General features: G+C 41.8%; 2 protein-coding genes across 3 annotated transcripts; one reads left to right on the top strand and one right to left on the bottom strand.

Annotated features, from left to right (window-relative positions):
- Positions 1-898: 898 nt before the first annotated feature.
- Positions 899-7,609, bottom strand: wnt9b (wingless-type MMTV integration site family, member 9B). The gene is made up of 4 exons (XM_037088417.1): positions 7,440-7,609; positions 6,689-6,942; positions 4,591-4,856; positions 899-3,207 (listed from the first exon to the last, which is right to left on the bottom strand). The coding sequence occupies exons 1-4, from the start codon at positions 7,523-7,525 to the stop codon at positions 2,746-2,748; spliced, it is 1,068 nt and encodes a 355-aa protein (XP_036944312.1). The 5' UTR covers positions 7,526-7,609; the 3' UTR covers positions 899-2,745.
- Positions 7,610-9,989: 2,380 nt separating this feature from the next.
- arf2a (ADP-ribosylation factor 2a) lies at positions 9,990-18,210 on the top strand. Of its 2 annotated transcripts, XM_037088419.1 has the most exons (5): positions 9,990-10,143; positions 14,498-14,652; positions 14,768-14,878; positions 15,015-15,139; positions 15,946-16,107. In XM_037088419.1, the coding sequence occupies exons 2-5, from the start codon at positions 14,508-14,510 to the stop codon at positions 16,105-16,107; spliced, it is 543 nt and encodes a 180-aa protein (XP_036944314.1). In that variant the 5' UTR covers positions 9,990-10,143; positions 14,498-14,507. The 2 variants fall into 2 exon arrangements, with proteins under 2 accessions (XP_036944314.1, XP_036944315.1); XM_037088420.1 differs by lacking the exon at positions 9,990-10,143 and having other exon boundaries at positions 14,508-14,652; positions 15,946-18,210.
- Positions 18,211-18,935: the final 725 nt, after the last annotated feature.

The following is an 18,935-nucleotide window of genomic DNA, read 5'->3' as shown; positions in this document are numbered from 1 at the left end:
GTGCCTCGCACAATGGCCCCTCTGTGTGCTGTAGGCTCACTGATGCTGCGCGAACGAGTTGGAAAGTTATGATTCATGGATAATAGCACGTAAACGGCTCTCATCGTCATCATCATCGGCCAAATGTGACTTTCTGATGGTGAATTAGGGGTCAAATGCCGTGCAAAGACAGCAGTCATCATCTTCATCATCATCGTTGTCGTCATTATGATTGTCATTGCGGTTGGTGCACTGGCTGGAGGCACAACACCTGTAAGCGTGACCTCAAGCCACCCGCCCCTCGCCTATAACTTGGCGGTTGAGGGTGATGCAGCGAGACCGCAGTCCTTTTCAGATGAAAAGGAGGGCAGGGCAAATCAACAGGAAGTGGTTTTTGCTCGATAGATGCAGGGAGTTTCAGGCCAGGCAGGTGTATCGCACTCCCTTCCCCATTGCGTGTGGAGTGTGTGTGTGTGTGTGTGTGTGTGTGTGTGTGTGTGTGTGTGTGTGTGTAAGATTGAGGGCGACCGCCTGAGGCAAGTGAACAAGACACAACAAACACACGGCGATTACAAACGTACTTCCATTTATTAACCTTATTTATTTTTTAAATAAGAATGTAATGCAGCAAGATTGGAAAAAAAACCAGCAACAATAACTTTTGAAATATGGAGACATATATTACCAAATTCAAAAGAACTGTACACAAATCTAAAATAGGATCTTTACTGTCGCTCTGCATAGCTCGTAAATCTTAAAACGGATATTTGCCAGAAAAGATGAAGTGAGGTAGAAAGTTACGATTCCACATTGTCACACAGCTGGAACCCTGACGTGAGTTATATTCATATTAAATATATATATATATATATATATATATATATATATATATATATATATATATATATATATATATATATATATATATATATATATATATATAAAGCTAAAACTGGCCAATAAAAGGAACCCTTTGGGTCCCGGTGTGCACTTTTGACCCGCACACATGGACACATAAGAGACTAAACATGGTGATTTTCTTTGATTAGCAATCTGGGGGGATGTAAGGAGCACGATTAGCCCACTTCAAAGGCAATTTGAAACATGAAAGTGTAGCGTAGTGTGTGCTTCTTTAAATAGAGGGAAAACAAGAGCAGGAGTGGCATGTCGAGAAATTAAGTGTTTTCCATTCTTTGCTTGTTCAAAGACAGTGTTCTGGTGTTTCCCTCGCTGTTACCCCGGGTATTTCCCTTTGTTCTGTCGAGCACACATTAGGCTGCGTGTTTTCCATAGACATTTCCATAAGAGCAACTGAAACCCAGCTTGTGTCTTTGCACAGCAGTGCGTCTGGTCACGATGCATATCAGCGGCCTCCAGTGATTCTGTTTAAACGTGAACACCTCCTCTGCCTTCTACGATGGATTACACACTTTGCATCGTGTGTAAGGGAAGAGCAGATTAAGTGCTTTATAACCAGAAATGAACCGTAACACAGCAGACAGACAGACAGACAGACAGACAGACAGACAGACAGACAGACAGACAGACAGACAGGTGGATTCCTTTTAAGGCCATTTTTTAGCCTCCGTGGCGACACTTGTTTACAAGAAGGATAAAGTATGAAGCAGCAGTACAACAGACACGATGACCGATACAATAAATACAACAAAGTCACTGTCAGAGCTCCCCTGCAGACGTCGTACTGCTGGTGATATTCGGTCCAGTACCAGTTTTTCTGTTTTGTTTTTTTTTAAGAGCTTGTTTCCCCTTCGTCCCAGAAGAGCGGCGTTTCAGTGCATCCAGCAAGAGAGAAGCAGAGTTAGAAAAACAGCCTCACCTACAGCAAGCCGCTGCATATCAAGTCGGCGATGAGTAGCAAATAAACAGCAATATTATACGCGTTTATAGACCATATTGGCATGGAAGCCATTTTCCTGTCATCTCGCTCAGGATGGGAAACTCAGATGTCGTGCTGATGAGTTCCACGTTTCGTAGAGGTCATCTGACAGCTCCGATCATTTCACCTCTTCCCAGTTGATCAGTATCTGACAAGGCTATGGCTAGTTTAAATCTGGGGTCATATTTCAAGGTAAACAAGATGTTTGATAACCCATTCACTAACGCCAGCGTCCAACCACAGCTAATGTGACCTTTTGATTGCACCCAGTGTGTTTCACATCCAGGCTCAGATAAATGTGTCCAAGATGTGTGTTGACATTCTATAATTAATTTACGCCTTTCCAATCATATGGTGTAAAACTATCAGTGTTTGCTGCTAACGTTAGCTGTCGTCTCCCTAAAGCTTTGTTTGGAAAACGTTACACGACAAGATAGGAAAAACATAAAATATCTTTGTCACATCTTAAAAACATTTGTTTAAGCCCGGAAGTGAATGTAGTCAAACGATAACGACACCTTGGAGGTTAGTGAATGTCACCGAGCGTGTTGTTTAACCTTTAAGTGTGGCTCGATAGCCCTCCAGATTTACACTTTCCACTTGCTTCCAGTTGCTGATCATTTTGGTAGAGGGTGAAATGATCACGACCTGTCAGACTCCCTACCTTTTAGCGACTTTTAATCCAAACAAAGGCTCCCACCCCGAGCGTGACGTCAGAGGAAAATGGCCACCGTGTGACAGTCCAGATAACATGCGGGTCAGAGTTCAGATCTGTGAACGCATGCGCTGATGTGGGGATCCCTCAAATGTCTGTAGGCGCTTATAGTTCAGTCACGTCTGTGCCTATATCGCTCCTATCTCGTCGCGGGTTATGCGTTCTTGCACGTGTACACCTCCTCCTCTCTCACACACGTCTGACACTCCACGTGGCAGCACCAGCGCACCTGGCAGTGGCAGGACAGGCTGGTGAGGCGCATGGCCGTGTTGTAGCCGCGTCCGCAGCACAGACTCTGACAGCTGGTGTCTTTGGCACACGACCGGCCGCCTGTACCAGGGGAGTAGCGAGAGGGTCTGCAGAAGCTGGGGGACTCCTCAAGGAAGACTAGATCAGTAGTGCGCAGGCTCTGGCCGTGTCGACGCGGGCCGGCGAGCTCCGTCTCCCCAGTGGCTGCGTTGGTGACGCTCAGAACTCGCACTGCAGTGTCGTATCGGAACTTCAGCAGCCGCCCGGTGTCGTGGAAAGGGGACAGCTGCTTCCAGCAAGTCCGTACGGCGCATGAGCCGGAGACGCCGTGGCACTTGCAGGTTGTTTTCAGGCCGCTCTTCACCGCCTGGGATGGGAAGGAGGGAGGAGAGAAAAAGGGAGAGATGTCAGTTCCTTCCAGTTTGATTCATTACCTGGCCTCTTATCTGGGAGGTCTATCTGGACAGGGTGAGACAGTTTCCTGCAGGGTGGGTAGTGGTCTGCAGAGAGTGTGCCTTTAGCTCACTTCAGTCAAAAATTTTGACACAATGGATTGGCGGGGACTGTTCGGCATGTCGTTTTTCATTTACCTCACATTTCTCACTTTGACAGCTCTCGCAATTTCTTTTTTCTTTCTTTCTTTTTTTTTTTCAATGTGTTGAAACTAGCTCTGTCTGCTCCTTTCTGAGAGCCCGAGGCGGAGGTGACAAACAGTGCAGACAGTGGAATCTCTCCACCCTGTTCTTTGTACATGCCTGCTCATGGAAAACATTGATAAGAATTTTCTGCGCGAGAAGTGCCAAAAAAATATGCAGCAGTATTTTTTTTTGTTTGTGATAGGTTAATAGTTGACTGAGCTCGATGGTCAGTGATGAGGGCGCGATCACTCAGCCTGAGAGCCGCTGTCTTGGCGGGGGCCAGAGACAGGTCACGTAGACGGAGCCAGAGGCGACCTGTGGGTTGAAAAGTTCTGCTAAGTTCCTCCCTCTGCAGGTATGAACCCCTCGGGGGGCTTCAGAGCACCATTACTGAGAGACGGGGACTTGGGGGGGGGGTTCCGACCACTTCATGTTTTTGTGAACCATCTCGCGGTCTCTTCTTGGTGTAAAGTGAGGAAAACATTTAGCTCAACAGAGATGAGATAAGGCCCTCGCTTCTTCCTGTTGTGGTTTCTTTTTTTTTCCTTCTTGCTGTCTCCACCATCTCTGGCTCGATCTAGGTGTGAGCTCCAGGACCCTGGGGCCTGCTATTTCGGAGCTCCACAGTGACGGTTATGAACATTAGGTGGATTTATGAAGAGCACAGCGATCCAGTAAGTGGAAAAAAATGCTCGCTCGTATATTAAAAAGAGGCCACGGTTATAATCGTTCTCCCCGACGTGAGACCTTTAATTTTCTGTAGGCCCGCACAGCAAGCTTTATCATGCCTGAGAACACCTGGCTCCAGCGATCCCGCAGCCGTCCTGTCTCCCTGCTGCCCTGCCTCACCCTCTGCATCTGTTTTATCCGCCAAGGCCGACGACGGCAGCAAATAAGGGGGCGTTCGTCTGGCTGTCTCGCGATTCTGTATCGTCTGGTGGCGCAGGAGTGTGGCAGAGGTATAATTGTCGTGTAAAAAAAAATTGCAGCCCAGCTAATTGAGCTCAGGTAAGGGCGATGTTTGTGACGCCTCGGGCTTGGGAGGCAACTTTTTGTACGTTCAGCGTCATACTTCTGCACACGTCCGCTTGGGTCTGTTTGTTCGCACTCACCCGAATTCCGACGTTGATGTTGTGGGTGTCGACCTGAGCCCTCAGGTCCTTGCTGACCCTCTTCTGGCCCAGGAACTTCTTGAGAAACTTGGTGCTGTATTTCAGGTTGTCGCCGCAGACCCCCCACTGCCAGGCTTCCCGATGCTGGATGCCGGGGGAGTCGTCGCACGTGCACCTCTCCATGCGGCCCGAGCTGCACGCTTTGGCGAGCGCATGGGTCAGCGCCGCAGAGGACACCGCCAGCAGGAAGGCAGTCTCCTTGAATGCTGGGATGGATGGAGAGAGATTAAAATGTACATCGGTTTGTTTTTAACAAGGACAAATTTAAAGGGGCAGTGTGTAGTTTCTGGGGAAGACATTATTATAATCAGAAAAGAGAAGATTTTTTGTTTTTTTCTGCCTAAACTAAATAAGCAAACTTGTTTTTTTTCATGACTAAACAACACATTTTCATACTGTTTTAATGTGCTTGTATTTGGCAGAACCTGCCACCTTTTTAGCATCAGACAGTGTTTTCCTCTGAGAACAGCTTGTTTTATTCGGCTAGGAAAAAATAAATATTTAAATACTGTAAATATTAAAATTTAGAGTTAGAATTTCTTCTCCAAAACTACGTGGTGCCCCTTTAAAGAGCTTTGCACTCAAGACCTGTTAGTGGCATTAAAAAACACGTGTTCTGAGTACAAACCACTTATAACTTAAGGGATTAATTGATAGTTTGCAATCATCAAACTGTCGTTTGTGCCGCTGAGTAATCCTTTAAAACCAAGATGTTTACAAAGAGCTCGCGGCGTTGTCATGGTTTAACACAACCTCAGCGTTATTCTGCACGTTTTCTCGTGTCATCGTTCCTCTCCTGACCTTTTTTCTTCTTGGTCACACACTGTTATTTGCTTCACCCAGGGTATATTTTGATCCAATTAATTATTATTTTGACTAGGAAGGATTTTCCCAGATGAAAGTGGGCAATCAAGCCACCCTCTTCCTCTGGGAATGGGCGCTTTCCCCAGATAAAAATAACCACAGGGCTCGAGCGCTCTCCACCACCGCACCACATTTCTGGGCTCTCCTACTCCCTCATTACCTCCATGCTGACCTGTTCATGTTCTCCCACACACTGATATCCATATGCATAAAGCCTGGAAGCGTTTTCTGTGTACAGCAGACCTGCAGGGGACTCAGTGATTTAGTGTGGACATTTATTTATTTTTTTCAAGTGGAGCTAATCGATGGCTGTATCGGGCCATGGAAAAGCATTCAAACAGGTAACTGAAGGGTGGTATCAAGTAAAAGGACTGAGACAGAACATCTAAGAGGGGCACTTTGTCACTTTGGAGGAACAGAATTTTAAATATTCATTTGAATGAGGTTATAACGCAAGCTCAGAAATATATTTATTTTTCCAAAACTGAATGAACAAGCTGTTCTCAGAGGAAAACAGAGGAAAACAGTGTGACATTTATTAAGGTATTAGAAAAAAATAATTAGTCAATCTTTCTCTTCTGATTAAAACTTTAACTCCCAAACTACACCGTGCACCTTTAAAGCTTGTGATCATAAACTAAAATGTACAAACAAAAACTATGATCTCTGCATAGTATTTTTTTTTTAAAGTCAACAAATGTATTTGATTCTACTTAATATGATAATTAACATGATTTTTTAAAAAGGGAAATATATATTTGGATTTGGCTTGTGTGTCAAAACCTTTATGAAAACTGTCAATATTTTTTCTTTTAAAGTTGGAAATAAATCATGTTTTATTACTGTCTCCAAACTAGGGAGGCACAAATTCAACAAACAAATGTCTCCTTTCACTCCTCCCGCTGTAGATAATCACTTGGTTTCAAGATTAAATTCATGTTGTTCATCATCCCATTTTGGTGTCTTGCCCAGAGAGACTTTATCTCATCAGACGCTTTTATTCCAAACAAACTGCGCATCACAGAGTTGTATGCTGTGCACCTGTCTCAGGTTAGAGACCAAGATAAGAAAGAGTGCGTAACCGCATGTTCTCGGGTCAGAACCAAGCACCCAACGGAATGAAAAGGACTGAAATAAGACACTGAAAAAGTCACAGGCTGGATGGTCGACCTACCTCTCTTCAGAAGGCTCCCCCGGCCGTCCAGACTGCAGTTCCAGCGCTCATTCCTGAACTGATAGCGACACTCCAGCAGGCTGAGGCGCACCGACTCCCGCAGCGTCTCGGCCAATCCAGGTTCCCGGCGGCACAGCCTCTTCTGCCGCCTGGTCAGAGTCATCTGCTCGCACTGCTTGAGGTGGGCCTTTCCTGTCGGAGGCTCATTGGAGAACGGACCCGGCAAAAACACCAAGGGCTCCCGACCTGTCAGCCTTGGAGAGGAGAGAGGAAACACGTTCTGAAGTTGCATTTTGAACTTGTGTGTTGTAGTTTGCTTTGCGTTATTTACTCAGTCTTTCCTCCTCGAAATGTTAATTTATCTGTCAGTAGATTGAACAAAAAATGGGGTTGTATCTTAATTCGCCTGATAAATACCGATACAGTGAATAGTGATAATAAGCATACAGGAAAAACTAAAACAAATCGAGTAAAAACGCGTAAAATTGTCCAAATAATTCAGATAGATTAGTTTGAGATACACATTTAATTGCTACAGGTGGTGTCGCAACAAAATCAGCGTGACAATTTGCAAAAGTGAGGAAGTTTCGAACTGCACAATAACGATTTGTCGCAATGGTTTGTGCACAATTACGCGTGCGTAATTTGGCTAAAGTTTGTAAAGCTCCTAGTTATGATCCCTTCCGAGGATTAAAGCACCAATCGCGATCAATACATGAGTTTGAGAGACATAAATATGAAATCTGCTGACCCAAAATAAGCTGCAGAGTGCGAGAGGAGGATGCAGAGCGCGATGAGTCGCAGTAGGCAGGCGGTCCGCGGGAGCCTGGAGCGCATGGTGCCGGGTTGGCGCTGCTCTTCATCTCGCTGATTCTTCTACGGAGAAAGTCCGTGCCGTCTGGTCGGCGCACCTCTTTAAGGGGCCCCACATGCACACAGACTTTCAATCTGGTGCAGCCAGGCCCAGCTGGGAGGCAGGGCCCTTTGGGACAGGAGGAAGGGAGGGAGGGGGGGGACATCATCTCACTGCACCCTCATTGGATTCTCCAATATTGTTACTGTATGTTCCCTCCCACTGGAACGCCACCCAGGTAGTCAGAGCTGCAAAATGACTCCGTGAACCTGCTGTGATATGGACATCTCTAATACACCTGGGTGCCCATCACAGTATGTCCAGGTGTGCAGTCATTCTGGTGATGGGCTGGAATCAAAACATCAGACAGAGCCCATTTTATATGATCTGTCTCAACTCTTTATGTAGCCGCTGATTTTCTAACATTCTGATCAGCAGTTCTCTTTAAAAGCAACACGGTGGTGGTGGCCCCCCCATCAGACCTCAAGTTTAACCCAGAACGGCAGCAAATATCCACTCTGAAGTGTCCTTGAGCAACAGGTTGCATCCCTGACCGAGGGGAAGAAAAAATTGCAATATTAGAATGGCACTCAGAAGACCGCATACCTCCACTAAGACCCAGTGTTCCCCTTTATCCACATGAAATTGTACTCTGTCATAGATACCAGTCACTTGAACACACCTGATTTTTGTCATTGAGATCCAGGCTTTATTCCCTGAGAAATTAACTAAAATGTTCCAGCACCAAAAGTTAATTGGGGCTATTCTGGGCCGAGACTTGTCCTCTATCTATGTTTCGTAAAAATCTGTTTGGTAAATTTCGTGTAATCCTCCAGACAAACCAACCAGCCAACCAACCCACAAATGGACACAGGTGAAAACATAAACTAAACTAAAACTAGTTATAATCATTGTGACAGGCAGCATGAATCCATCAACTCCGAAGAACAAATTAAAGCCCTCTAGAGAACCTTATGGATGAGAAATAAATGATCCATGAAGCCGGAGATTAAAGGACACAAACATGGAGCGTGTTATTAAAGGCCTTCTGGTCTGTTCTTCCAATCAAACTACACTCCATGCTCTGTCAACCTTCATTTAGAGGAGAGCCAACCAGGGACGGAGCCCCATCTAGTGGATTCAATATAGAAACTCAATCCGGGAACATGGAATTAAACTTTGTAAGGACTAGAGATTTGGACTCATGCACAAGTCGACTCAATCACTGTTTTGTTTACTAAATTAAGGGGTTGTTTTTTCATTGAGATGAAATTAAGAAATCCATTTTTATAAACCAGCTTGTCCCCCCATCAGAGGATAATGTGCTAGTCAAAGCAACAACAATCCTTCAGTGCTCCACAGTGCGGACCACCAGCTGCACGACTAACTGAGCTAACAAGCTAACAGCAGCTACATTTAGCAGCAGTTAGTGGTTATTCTGTTGACATGCTGTCCCATTTATTTTGAACGTGACACCAACTGTGACTTGAATCTATTCAGCTTGCCAGGACAAAACCACTTGGCACTTGATTTAGTCTTGGACAGAGATACAGAATAAAACTAATTGATTATTTTCACTGTCGAATTATATGCAGTTTATTTGCTTGATTAACCGTTTGATCGTTAAAAAGTCTGAAAGTTATGAAAAAGCCATTTTTGCTTGGAACATGACCTAAATGATTGATTATCAAAATGTCTGCTGATTAATTTTCAAAATGATGAACTATTAGAGCTAGCTTTAGTCACCATGAGTGGGATGAAGTCGTGAAGGCAGCTGTCTGCCTCAGGTCAGGTCAGGTCCCACATACAAATCAGTTGCCATCACAGTTACAGATGGTTGGTATTTCTAACACAGGACATTAAAAAGTATATTAAACGACAGATTTGCTTGCATTTGCTTATGTTAGAATGTGTTGTCACACTGGTTATTTAATGGCCCAAAGCTTCAGTGATATTTTACACTGACAGGATGTACTCGTACAACAAACTACCAGCCGCACTGGTTAGACTGACATCAGACCTTTGCCAAACAATTGTAAGTTTATATGTCCTCGAACTCTGATGTCTACTCTTTGTTCACAGTAGTGAGGTTAATGGGTCTCAATTCTTTCTCCATGGACAAGGGTTTATATTCCACTGAGAACGTTAATCAAACTTTTCTTATCAACAGAATCAGTGTTTTTTTTTCTCGACCACCAGTTAAAATAAATGTGTCTTATAACGCTCCATTCTGGCTCTAACACAGGATGTAATCTGCAAAGTAGCCAGAAACTAAAAATATCAAATAAAGATGAAATTGAGAGAGAAGTACCATATTTCTTCTCAAGTAACATTTGCTTTTAAAGTAATGATGAGTTAATAATTTAACACAATATCTTTATTTTTACTCAACTGTGATTATGGGGACCCTTTTACAACAGCTCTGTACTCTGTGGTGTCGCTGTTGCACCGTTTCGACGTCCGCCACCTTCGATTAAAAAAACGCCACGAAGAAGAAAGAGACGCTTGTGATGACGAAGAAGAAGAAGACGACGACGCCGGAAAACGCCATTTTGTTGTCGAACAGAACAAGCTGCGAAGGATCGAGAAGCAATACGGAAAGGTATCTATACATATTATTTGGAGACATTTAATATTGACGTGCCATATATATTAATTTAATTTTAATAAGGATGAAGTGAAAGAGCCCTTTGTTTTCTTTATAGTGTCACTTTCATCTGAGTTGTGGAAGCTTGAAGCCGGACACCTGGGACAGTTGGTTAGCGGTTTCCTTAGCAGTTTAACTTTAGCACGACTGTGATGAGGAAGTTTTTAACATTTTACTTCAAAGTATAAACTCATGTTGAATGGTACTCAGATCAATTATAAGACAGTTTCATCTTTGTGTGGACGGGGTTATGTGTCTGTGCGCATAAGATTTGTTTAATCTTAACGTTCATCACTGTTTCCTGAAAGATCTAGCTAGCTAGGCTAGGAGGAAACGTTAGCTAACATTAACGAGCTTCCATTTGGGTACAGGGCTAACGCCAACTCCTCTTCCTGCTCTGTGGCAAGCGACCTACGACTTAATAGATTCTTAACCCTATAGCTTATGTTAGCTCATTGATAATGCCAGTTAAAAGATATTTAATTACCCAACTAAAGACTAATTCGCCGTTACCGATAAGGGATATCGGAACGAGTACGCTTCATTCAAAGTATCTGAGTGTCAACAAATGTGTAATTTCAATAAGGTCATGGTAAAGATGTCGATGTTCGCATAATGTTTTGGGTGGGGGATTCAAGTAACAGAAGTAAACCCAAGGATCAGTTTTAGTAGTGCAACACAGATCATGCCTTTTTAATTTATGTATGTGCCGTAAATGTAGGTTTCTTTCCTTAGTCAATAGCCGATAAAGAAACGCTACATTTTTACATTGCACCCTATGTTTTTACAAGTTTTTAAATTATCTCAGACGGTGAAAACTTATTTAATACTTACTTACTTAGTTCTATCCAAAAACCTTGCTGACTACTTCCTTAATTTTGTTGCGTTAACAAGAACCAGTCATTCATGTTTATTCAAAGGAGGGGCTGTATAACAGCACATCCTCATGTGTTACCCATGCCTTACCCTAAATGACAGATCGAAAATTTGGCTATTAAAACACGAAATAATGTTAGATATTAATGCTGGTGGTGAAAAAAAGTCAGATAATGTATATATTCCCAAAGAAATGTATTAACATCTGTGAAAATCACAACAAATCTGGTCATATTGACAACTGCAGTTGTGTGAAAGGAGAATTAGTCAGTTCTGCAAGCAAGATAGTATATAGGACCAGCTCTACAAGGTTTAGGATAAGGGTTTTGTTGACAACATGTTCAATGAGATGACTGTGACCATTGAAGTTGAAAGATGACAAAATTCAAAGGGAAAAAAAACGTTTGTAATTCATTCTACAACTCAAGCAGAATCAGAACTTTATTTGTCCCTCTTGATTTACTACCATACACATATTTTCCCAAAATAATGTCCCATGGTTGTCTGCCAGAAGGGGCGTAACGTCAGCTCTTGGTTGTGTTACCTGGCATGTGTTGAGGCTTCACTAATGTGAACACAAATTTAGCCTCAGGTATAATATTCTTCCAAGTGCTCCTTGTCTGGTTTTATTGTATTGTATGTTAATAGATGGGAGCTCATTCCTTTGTTGTGTGGCCATTGTATTTGACAGTTTGCCTCAACTGACTTATAATTGGCTGTGCTACACCACAGGGCTGCAATTTATAGTCATCAGCCTTCATTGTCTTCAGAATCCTAAATGCAACGGACAGGACTAGTCTTGTATTTACTTTAGCAAATTAAAATTCAGTAAGCAAATCCTAATATCATATTGTTTGTATACTTGATTATGCTTTCGGTAATTACCTCCCACAGCTTTGAGTGTGGGATGTTTGGATTACTGAAAACATAATGGGGAGAGCAGACGCGAGGTTGTTTGTATGGTTTGTCATGCTGTCACCTGGACAAACAGGCCAGGTCTCTGCTTAATGCGTTGCACCAAAATGATTGTTGTCTTTAAAGTGTTCCTGTCTTTAGTATGTTTTTTTTTAATCTATGTTTTAAAAATCTAATAGTCAATGTGAGCGTTTACTTGGCACATTTACTGTGTCATTAAAAATAATCTTCTTCTTCTACTCTGTCTTTGTCGTGTTAAACCAAAGCATAGATGCGTCATAAAAGCTGAGGATAAAGTTAGTAGTAGCTCCTTCATGTACTCTGAGCATCCCTGTTAATGAATCCTTACCATTTCACCACATTGCGTTCTGACCACAGGTGGGGCAATCACACAAGTTTGGTGACATTACCACACTGTTTTACCTGCCATGACCACTCACAAGGAAATTATGTCATGTTGAGAAATCAGGCATGAATAAGGTTTTTGATTTAGAAATGTTAACTTGCTGGTGCTGTGTGCACATATGATAATCAAGTTGAACCAGTCTGCATGCATTTCTTCAACCTCTGTAATGGTTTCAGTAAACAAAAGATTGGATTGGTGAGCTTAAAATGTGGCTGGCACATGATAAGCTGTAGTGTCAAAAGTTATTTTGAAATATTGCATTATGGAGCTGTAGCAATTAGTCGATTGATACTAATCGCCTACTCTTGATGAGCAATTATATGTTGCAGTCATTTTTCAAGTGCGAATGTTCTACATTGGCGGTTTCCAGGTTCATTGAGTGTAAGGATTTTCTGATTTTATTTGTCATATATGATTGTGAACGAAAAGCCTTTGGGTTTTGGACTATTGGTTGGAAGAAATAAGCAATTTGAAGATGTTACTTTGGGTACTGTGAAATTGTGATGAGCATTTTTCACAAGTATTTGCATATATAGACCAAACCATCAATTGTGAAAATGTTTGGCAGATTAATGGGCAATGAATGTGATCTAACAGCCAAGTGTTGCACATGGCTCTTTGATAACAATATAGAGGTGAGATAACAGTGTCATCTTTTTTTTTTTTATTCATCTATTATTCTATTTTGCCAACCCTGATGTCAGAACACAGTCAGTGCCAGCACATCAGTTTTTACATTCACACACTGAAATTTCCTCTCTGTCATCATGCCGGGAAGTGCTGCACTGTAGCTGTCAATATTGAGAGCAGCAGGCTGAGGTGTACAAAACATAGCTGGTATAGTAAAGAGCAGAATCACTTTTAATCTGCTTTATTTTAGCCAATACGGATCCATTAAGACATCCTGGAACACACCCCTAACTATTCACTTAATATCTAGGGGTTTTGGACTGTTGGTCCAACAAAAAGAGATGTCCACTTCAGTTCAGATTAATCGTGACACTTGATAAACCAGACATTTTAATTAATTGATCTGCATAATTTTCTCTCTTAATTAAAAGTGCGACCCTACAGTAGACTGTTATGTACTATATGTATTCCTGTACAGCTACATTTAGCTGAAAACATAATTGATAAAATGCTAATTTTTGTGTCTTCATCCAGAACTAAAACAAACAGGCTTTTTTTCTTAGACTGGACCTTTTGCATGTCAGCCAACTATCATGTAGACACAGATCTGTGGCACCCAATGCAGTGAAAGCAGTTTCTTCACTGACAATAGATTCAGTTGTCCAGAATCCAACACAGCCAGAAGGCATGTTGTCATATAAGTTCCTCATTCGTGTCGTTTCTGAACCGGAGGAATGTGCTCTCTTTTACTTAGTAGTGCTCATCACAATTGCATTCTTAGCCTGTGCATTTAACACACAGCTGAGCAGAACAAGCTGAGGCATGTTGTCTATAGTTGTCAACAAACATTGTGCAAGTCTTGAAACGATTGGATTTTAAGCTGGTGGTAGGTGGAGGAAAACCCACATTTGGCCAACATCTTGATGAATATACTGACAATATTGGTTGTTTATGTCCTGTTTTATTTTCTTGTCATAGATCATACTTATTAAGGATTTAGAATCTGTTGAGTGTTGGGGTGAGTCTGGACAGAAATCAGAAAAAGAAAACAATGTGTTGGTCATTTAGAGCTTTAAATATTAGTCATAAATTCTTTGTACTAAATTCTTTGGTACAAAGAACTGCATTCACTTTATCAGTTTTGGGTCTTTGTAAATTAAATACTTCATGTTATCTGGCATTAAAGCCGTACAGTACAAACAGACAGTGATGGAGGTTAAATGCAAGTGATTGCATTTGTCATCCAACCTGGCCTCTTGACCTCCAGTTTATGCTGTGTATTATGTTGTGCAGCTGAGACACAGTCGACCCAACAGCCAGCTTTCATTGGCATCAGTTTTTGATTTTGGTTTGGTGTAGGCCTTTTTATACGAGATGAGCTTCCCAAGTTGGAAAATTAACACTTTGATTATCTCTCTTTCTCCGTATGGTATCCATACTTTAAGGGGCCTAAGTCACTTAATATTGTTTGTCTTTCTGCAGGTGAGCCAAGATGGGGAGTTTTCATAGCTTATTTAAAAATCTCTTTGGAAAGAAAGAAATGAGGATCCTGATGGTAGGACTGGATGCAGCTGGAAAGACCACCATCCTGTACAAGCTCAAACTGGGAGAAATTGTTACCACAATCCCTACCATCGGTGAGTCATCTCCTGCATCTTAATGAGAAATTTGTAGCGTACACCTAATTGAATGGAAAAAACGACCATACAGTGCAACAACTCCTCATGTCTTTATTTTTACTTTAATCTGCAGGTTTTAATGTTGAGACGGTAGAATACAAGAACATCAGTTTTACAGTATGGGATGTTGGTGGTCAGGACAAGATCAGGCCGCTCTGGAGGCATTACTTCCAAAACACACAAGGTGAGAGCCTTCCTGATGATTCTATATCTCTTCAAGTCTGTTGTACAAGCTTTAGCTCCATGTTAGGCTAATGCCTGTGGAGATCTTAATTCAGTTCCTTCCCACAGTCATCACATCACCTCTTTTCCAATTTCAGGCCTCATCTTTGTCGTGGACAGTAATGACAGAGAGCGAGTTGGTGAGGCAAGGGAAGAGCTAATGAGAATGCTGGCCGAGGATGAGCTGAGGGATGCTGTGCTGCTTGTGTTTGCCAACAAACAGGTGAGTTTGTCTCAGTATTGTTAAAAAACTTGGAATTTGGTCTCCATCACTTGGCCATTGATGTGTGAACAAGGGTCTGGCCCTCTACTAAAGAAACAAAGATGGCAGCTGTGTCATAAAGATTAGAGAAGTGGGCTTGTCCCCAAAAGGTTCAGTCCTCAAATACTCAATCAATTCATCTTATAAACGTAATAGTTTTCTATAGTGTCCTTCATCAGTTCTGTTCACTTCTTGAATCAAATGGTTAACTTAGACGGTAGTTCTGTTAATTACTTCAGTCTGATATGGCAGCCTTTGAGCCACAGCTACGCCTGCAAACGCGCTGTCCTTGTTGTCCTGGTCATCTGCTGCTCCTCTTGGTGTTACTCATCTTCCGAGCTGCTCCTCACTGGAGGAGTCTCACGGGGCTTTTTACCGCTGCCGCTGCTCTGCCACCCAGCCCCTTAGCTCTGCCTATGAGCACAGAGACGCTGCAGTTACAACAGTCAAAGTGGTTGGTGCGACCATTGCGACAACTAAGGCTTACAATCCTCCGTACTAGCTCTAACATTGGCTGATCATTTAACAACCAACTAGACAATATTACCAGTGTGTTCTGATAAAATGGTTGAATTAAACTCAACCAAATTCTCCTAGTCTTGGAAAATTATAAATGGTAGACAGGTCATGAAAAAATTGATATCGACCAAAAATTAACTTTACTGTTGTGATAGACTTTTCAGCCGTATTGCCCATGCCTAATTTAAAGCTGTTTGAAAATCAGCAGGTATCGTTTAAATTAAGTGTTGCATTTTCTGCTCTTTCAGGACCTGCCCAATGCCATGAATGCAGCTGAGATCACAGACAAGCTTGGCCTGCACACCCTGCGAAACCGCCACTGGTATATCCAGGCCACGTGCGCTACTAGTGGAGACGGTCTCTACGAGGGTCTAGACTGGCTTTCAAACCAGCTTAAGGGCCAAAAATGATCCATCACTCTACCTCCTGTCTGTCATCTCTGTCTGCAGTGCGATGGGAGGCAGCACTGGTCCTGGTCTGACTCTCCTCTACTTTCTTCTCTTTCAACTGGAGCGTTGGACTTGTTGGCCAGTGCTTCCCAGCATCTCTGTCTTGTGTGTGTGTGGGTGTGTTTGAATGACTATTTTAGGATGAATGAATATGTGTGTGAGCTGAGTGGGAGCAGCCCTGCTGTGCCTTGAAAACAGTTAACTCTCAGCACATCCAAAGGCACTGGTCTCAACAGCCACTCCATTCAGTTTTTACATCTGCTAGTGACATTAAGGCCTTGTTCACAACAGTTAATTCACTCTGAGAAGCCACACAGTGTAACCGTGTCATGTTTGATACAATAAAGTACCTGACATCCCAGAGCAGTTCACATTCTTTTGAAAATGATGAGTTTTGGTGATGACTGCATCAGTTTCTCTCAACAGTTCAGCTCTTCAGATTCTTAGTTTAAAGGTGCACTATGTAGTTTTAGGGAAGAATTTTTAATCAGACGCACGCTGATTTTTGTTATGTAAACAAAAAATAAACTCTTGGTTTTCATGACTGAATAAACAGACTGACTTTAAAGGACAACACAGTCTTGTACTGTTTGTTTATAGTTGGTGGACCCCGCCACCTTTCTAGCTTCAAACAGTGTTCTTATTTTCCTCTGAGAAAAGCTTGGTTATTCGTAAAAAGAATAAAAGAAATATGTAAGTGCATATCATTGTATAATTCATTTTGTAAATATCCTGAGTTTGAATTTTCTGAAACTACATAGTGCGCTGGTTTCTGTAGATGAGTTCCCCCCCATCATGGTTTTGACTAATATTTATTTTGATGGAGATTAAACTATCCGTCATATTTGGGTCTTGAAAAGGCAACAAATGCTTCATGTTTAAATCATGTGGGGGTCTGTAAAGTGTGGCACCATTGGTGAATGTGTGAGTTTCAGCTACATCCAGTCCACTAAAACAGTGAGGCCTTTTTAGAGTTGCTCCCACTCTGGCTTTTTAATTACTAATAGTCTTTCTCTCTCTTATGTTGTTCTTTCAGTAAGGGTCTGTTCTTTTGTTGTATTTTTCTTTTTTTTACGTTACTGTAAATGTACTTGACCTGGTTTATTTAAGCGTGAGCTGACGTGCCAGGTGTGCAGTCTTTTGAGTAAAATGCTCTTGGGACCAATTGGTTGCATTCAGAGAGGGCTTGTTGTGTTTGGTTCAGTTTCGGATTTGCCCGCCTCTCTTTGTTCTTGTGAGGACACACGTGCTCTTGAACAAATTGTCAGCGTTGTGATAGACGGTACAGTTGAACTGGAAGTGTTTGCGCTGGCCTGCTGTACGAATCAGCACTGTAAATGCTTCCTCTATGCTTCAGGCTTCATGGTCTTGTTCCTACATGTAGCTTGGGCACTTCCCCTGGGGTAATTGACATCTCCCTCTGATGCCATTTGCACAGCCTCATCAGCTTGAACAACACAGGCCTATGTGAAGACTGCAGTTTATCCATCAGCCTTTGCAAAGAACTTCAACAGTAACCTTTCATGTTGCTCTAAACCAGCAGTTTAAGTGTGCAAGTATGAATGTTGCAACAGTTAACCCAGTAACAATACCATTTCCGACATATCCATTCCCCTCTAAGGCTCTTCTATCATCTTGAACTGTGCACAGTCCTGACTGAATGAACACTGACCTCTAAAGGAATATTAATTTTCCCTTATTTTTTGTTTTGTTTCTACAACTGGACATTTAGGTGTTTTCTTGAAAAGTTTGAGTACTGATTGACTCTTCTTTTGGGCTTTCTTTGTCCTTTGTATGTTAAGTAAACATCTGTAGAGTTCATAGGATAAGTGACATGATCTGGTATGCAGCAAGAATTACAAATGTGTATATAATCTGTAAGAAAATGTATTTTAACTTGACATCCACCTACCCTTGTTCAGATGTGAAGCTTTAATTTTCAAGATCGTTTCTGTACAAATGACAAGGTATGTGCATATGTATTTCTTGATTACCTTTTTCGCTTTTTTAAACTCATCTTGTAACATCTGATAAATGCACTATAATAAAGAGATCTCTATTGTACATCTCCTTCATTGCCTTTTCATTAACATGAAATGTATTCATATGAGAAATGAACGTCTGTGCTCAGTGATGAATGTCATCCATTGAATCCCTTTACACTTCAGGCTGCTCGATTAATCAAAATATGACTGAAATCGCGGTATAGCTAAATGCAATCTCCAAATTGCAAGAAGCTGCAATTTCTTCTGATTAATGTAGAATGTGTGAGACAATGAAGCGCTGCAGAGATGTTCTGGATTAAAAATGTTCTCCTGATGTAAGAAAACATGTTTGTTTGGTGAAGACTCAAACGTCACATCATCATGATTTTACTGTTTTTTTTTGTGTGTGTGTGTGTGCAAATTAAAATTTGTGGTGCAAAAATGATGTTTCCTATTGAATCCCATTGCAATGTACAAATAATTGCTATTGTTTGTGATTCTGTCATCAAAGTCATGGTAGTTCTAGAGTGAGATCAGAGTTTCAGAGTTGTTTTGTGGTTGTTTCCTAACATGTAGCACTTAAAATGATTGGAATCACCATATCGTATTCACACTCTTTATGGTTTAGTAGAGCAAAGTCATTCTGAGATTACATTTTAAAACAAGCTCACATATATTTAACATGCCAATATTATCTCAATATATTAAATAATATAATAGATGAATATGAAGATGAAGTAGCATTTAATCCTGAATCTTCACTGGGATGCATTACACAGTGTAGGAGCTTATGTAATTTTTATA

Source organism: Acanthopagrus latus, chromosome 23 (assembly GCF_904848185.1).
Source record: "Acanthopagrus latus isolate v.2019 chromosome 23, fAcaLat1.1, whole genome shotgun sequence".
Classification (NCBI taxonomy): Eukaryota; Metazoa; Chordata; class Actinopteri; order Spariformes; family Sparidae; genus Acanthopagrus; species Acanthopagrus latus.
Note: the sequence above shows the minus strand (reverse complement) of the source record. Positions and strands in the feature narration are given on the sequence as shown.

Bases quoted from the DNA above. Each gene is read 5' to 3' on its own strand.
- arf2a (XM_037088420.1), top strand. From the start codon at position 14,508: ATGGGGAGTTTTCATAGCTTATTTAAAAATCTCTTTGGAAAGAAAGAA. The intron at 14,879-15,014 runs GTGAGAGCCTTC...TTCCAATTTCAG, and splicing joins TTACTTCCAAAACACACAAG to GCCTCATCTTTGTCGTGGAC. The intron at 15,140-15,945 runs GTGAGTTTGTCT...CTGCTCTTTCAG, and splicing joins TTGTGTTTGCCAACAAACAG to GACCTGCCCAATGCCATGAA.
- wnt9b (XM_037088417.1), bottom strand. From the start codon at position 7,525: ATGCGCTCCAGGCTCCCGCGGACCGCCTGCCTACTGCGACTCATCGCG. The intron at 4,857-6,688 runs GTAGGTCGACCA...CATCCATCCCAG, and splicing joins GGGGAGCCTTCTGAAGAGAG to CATTCAAGGAGACTGCCTTC. The intron at 3,208-4,590 runs GTGAGTGCGAAC...TTCCCATCCCAG, and splicing joins ACATCAACGTCGGAATTCGG to GCGGTGAAGAGCGGCCTGAA.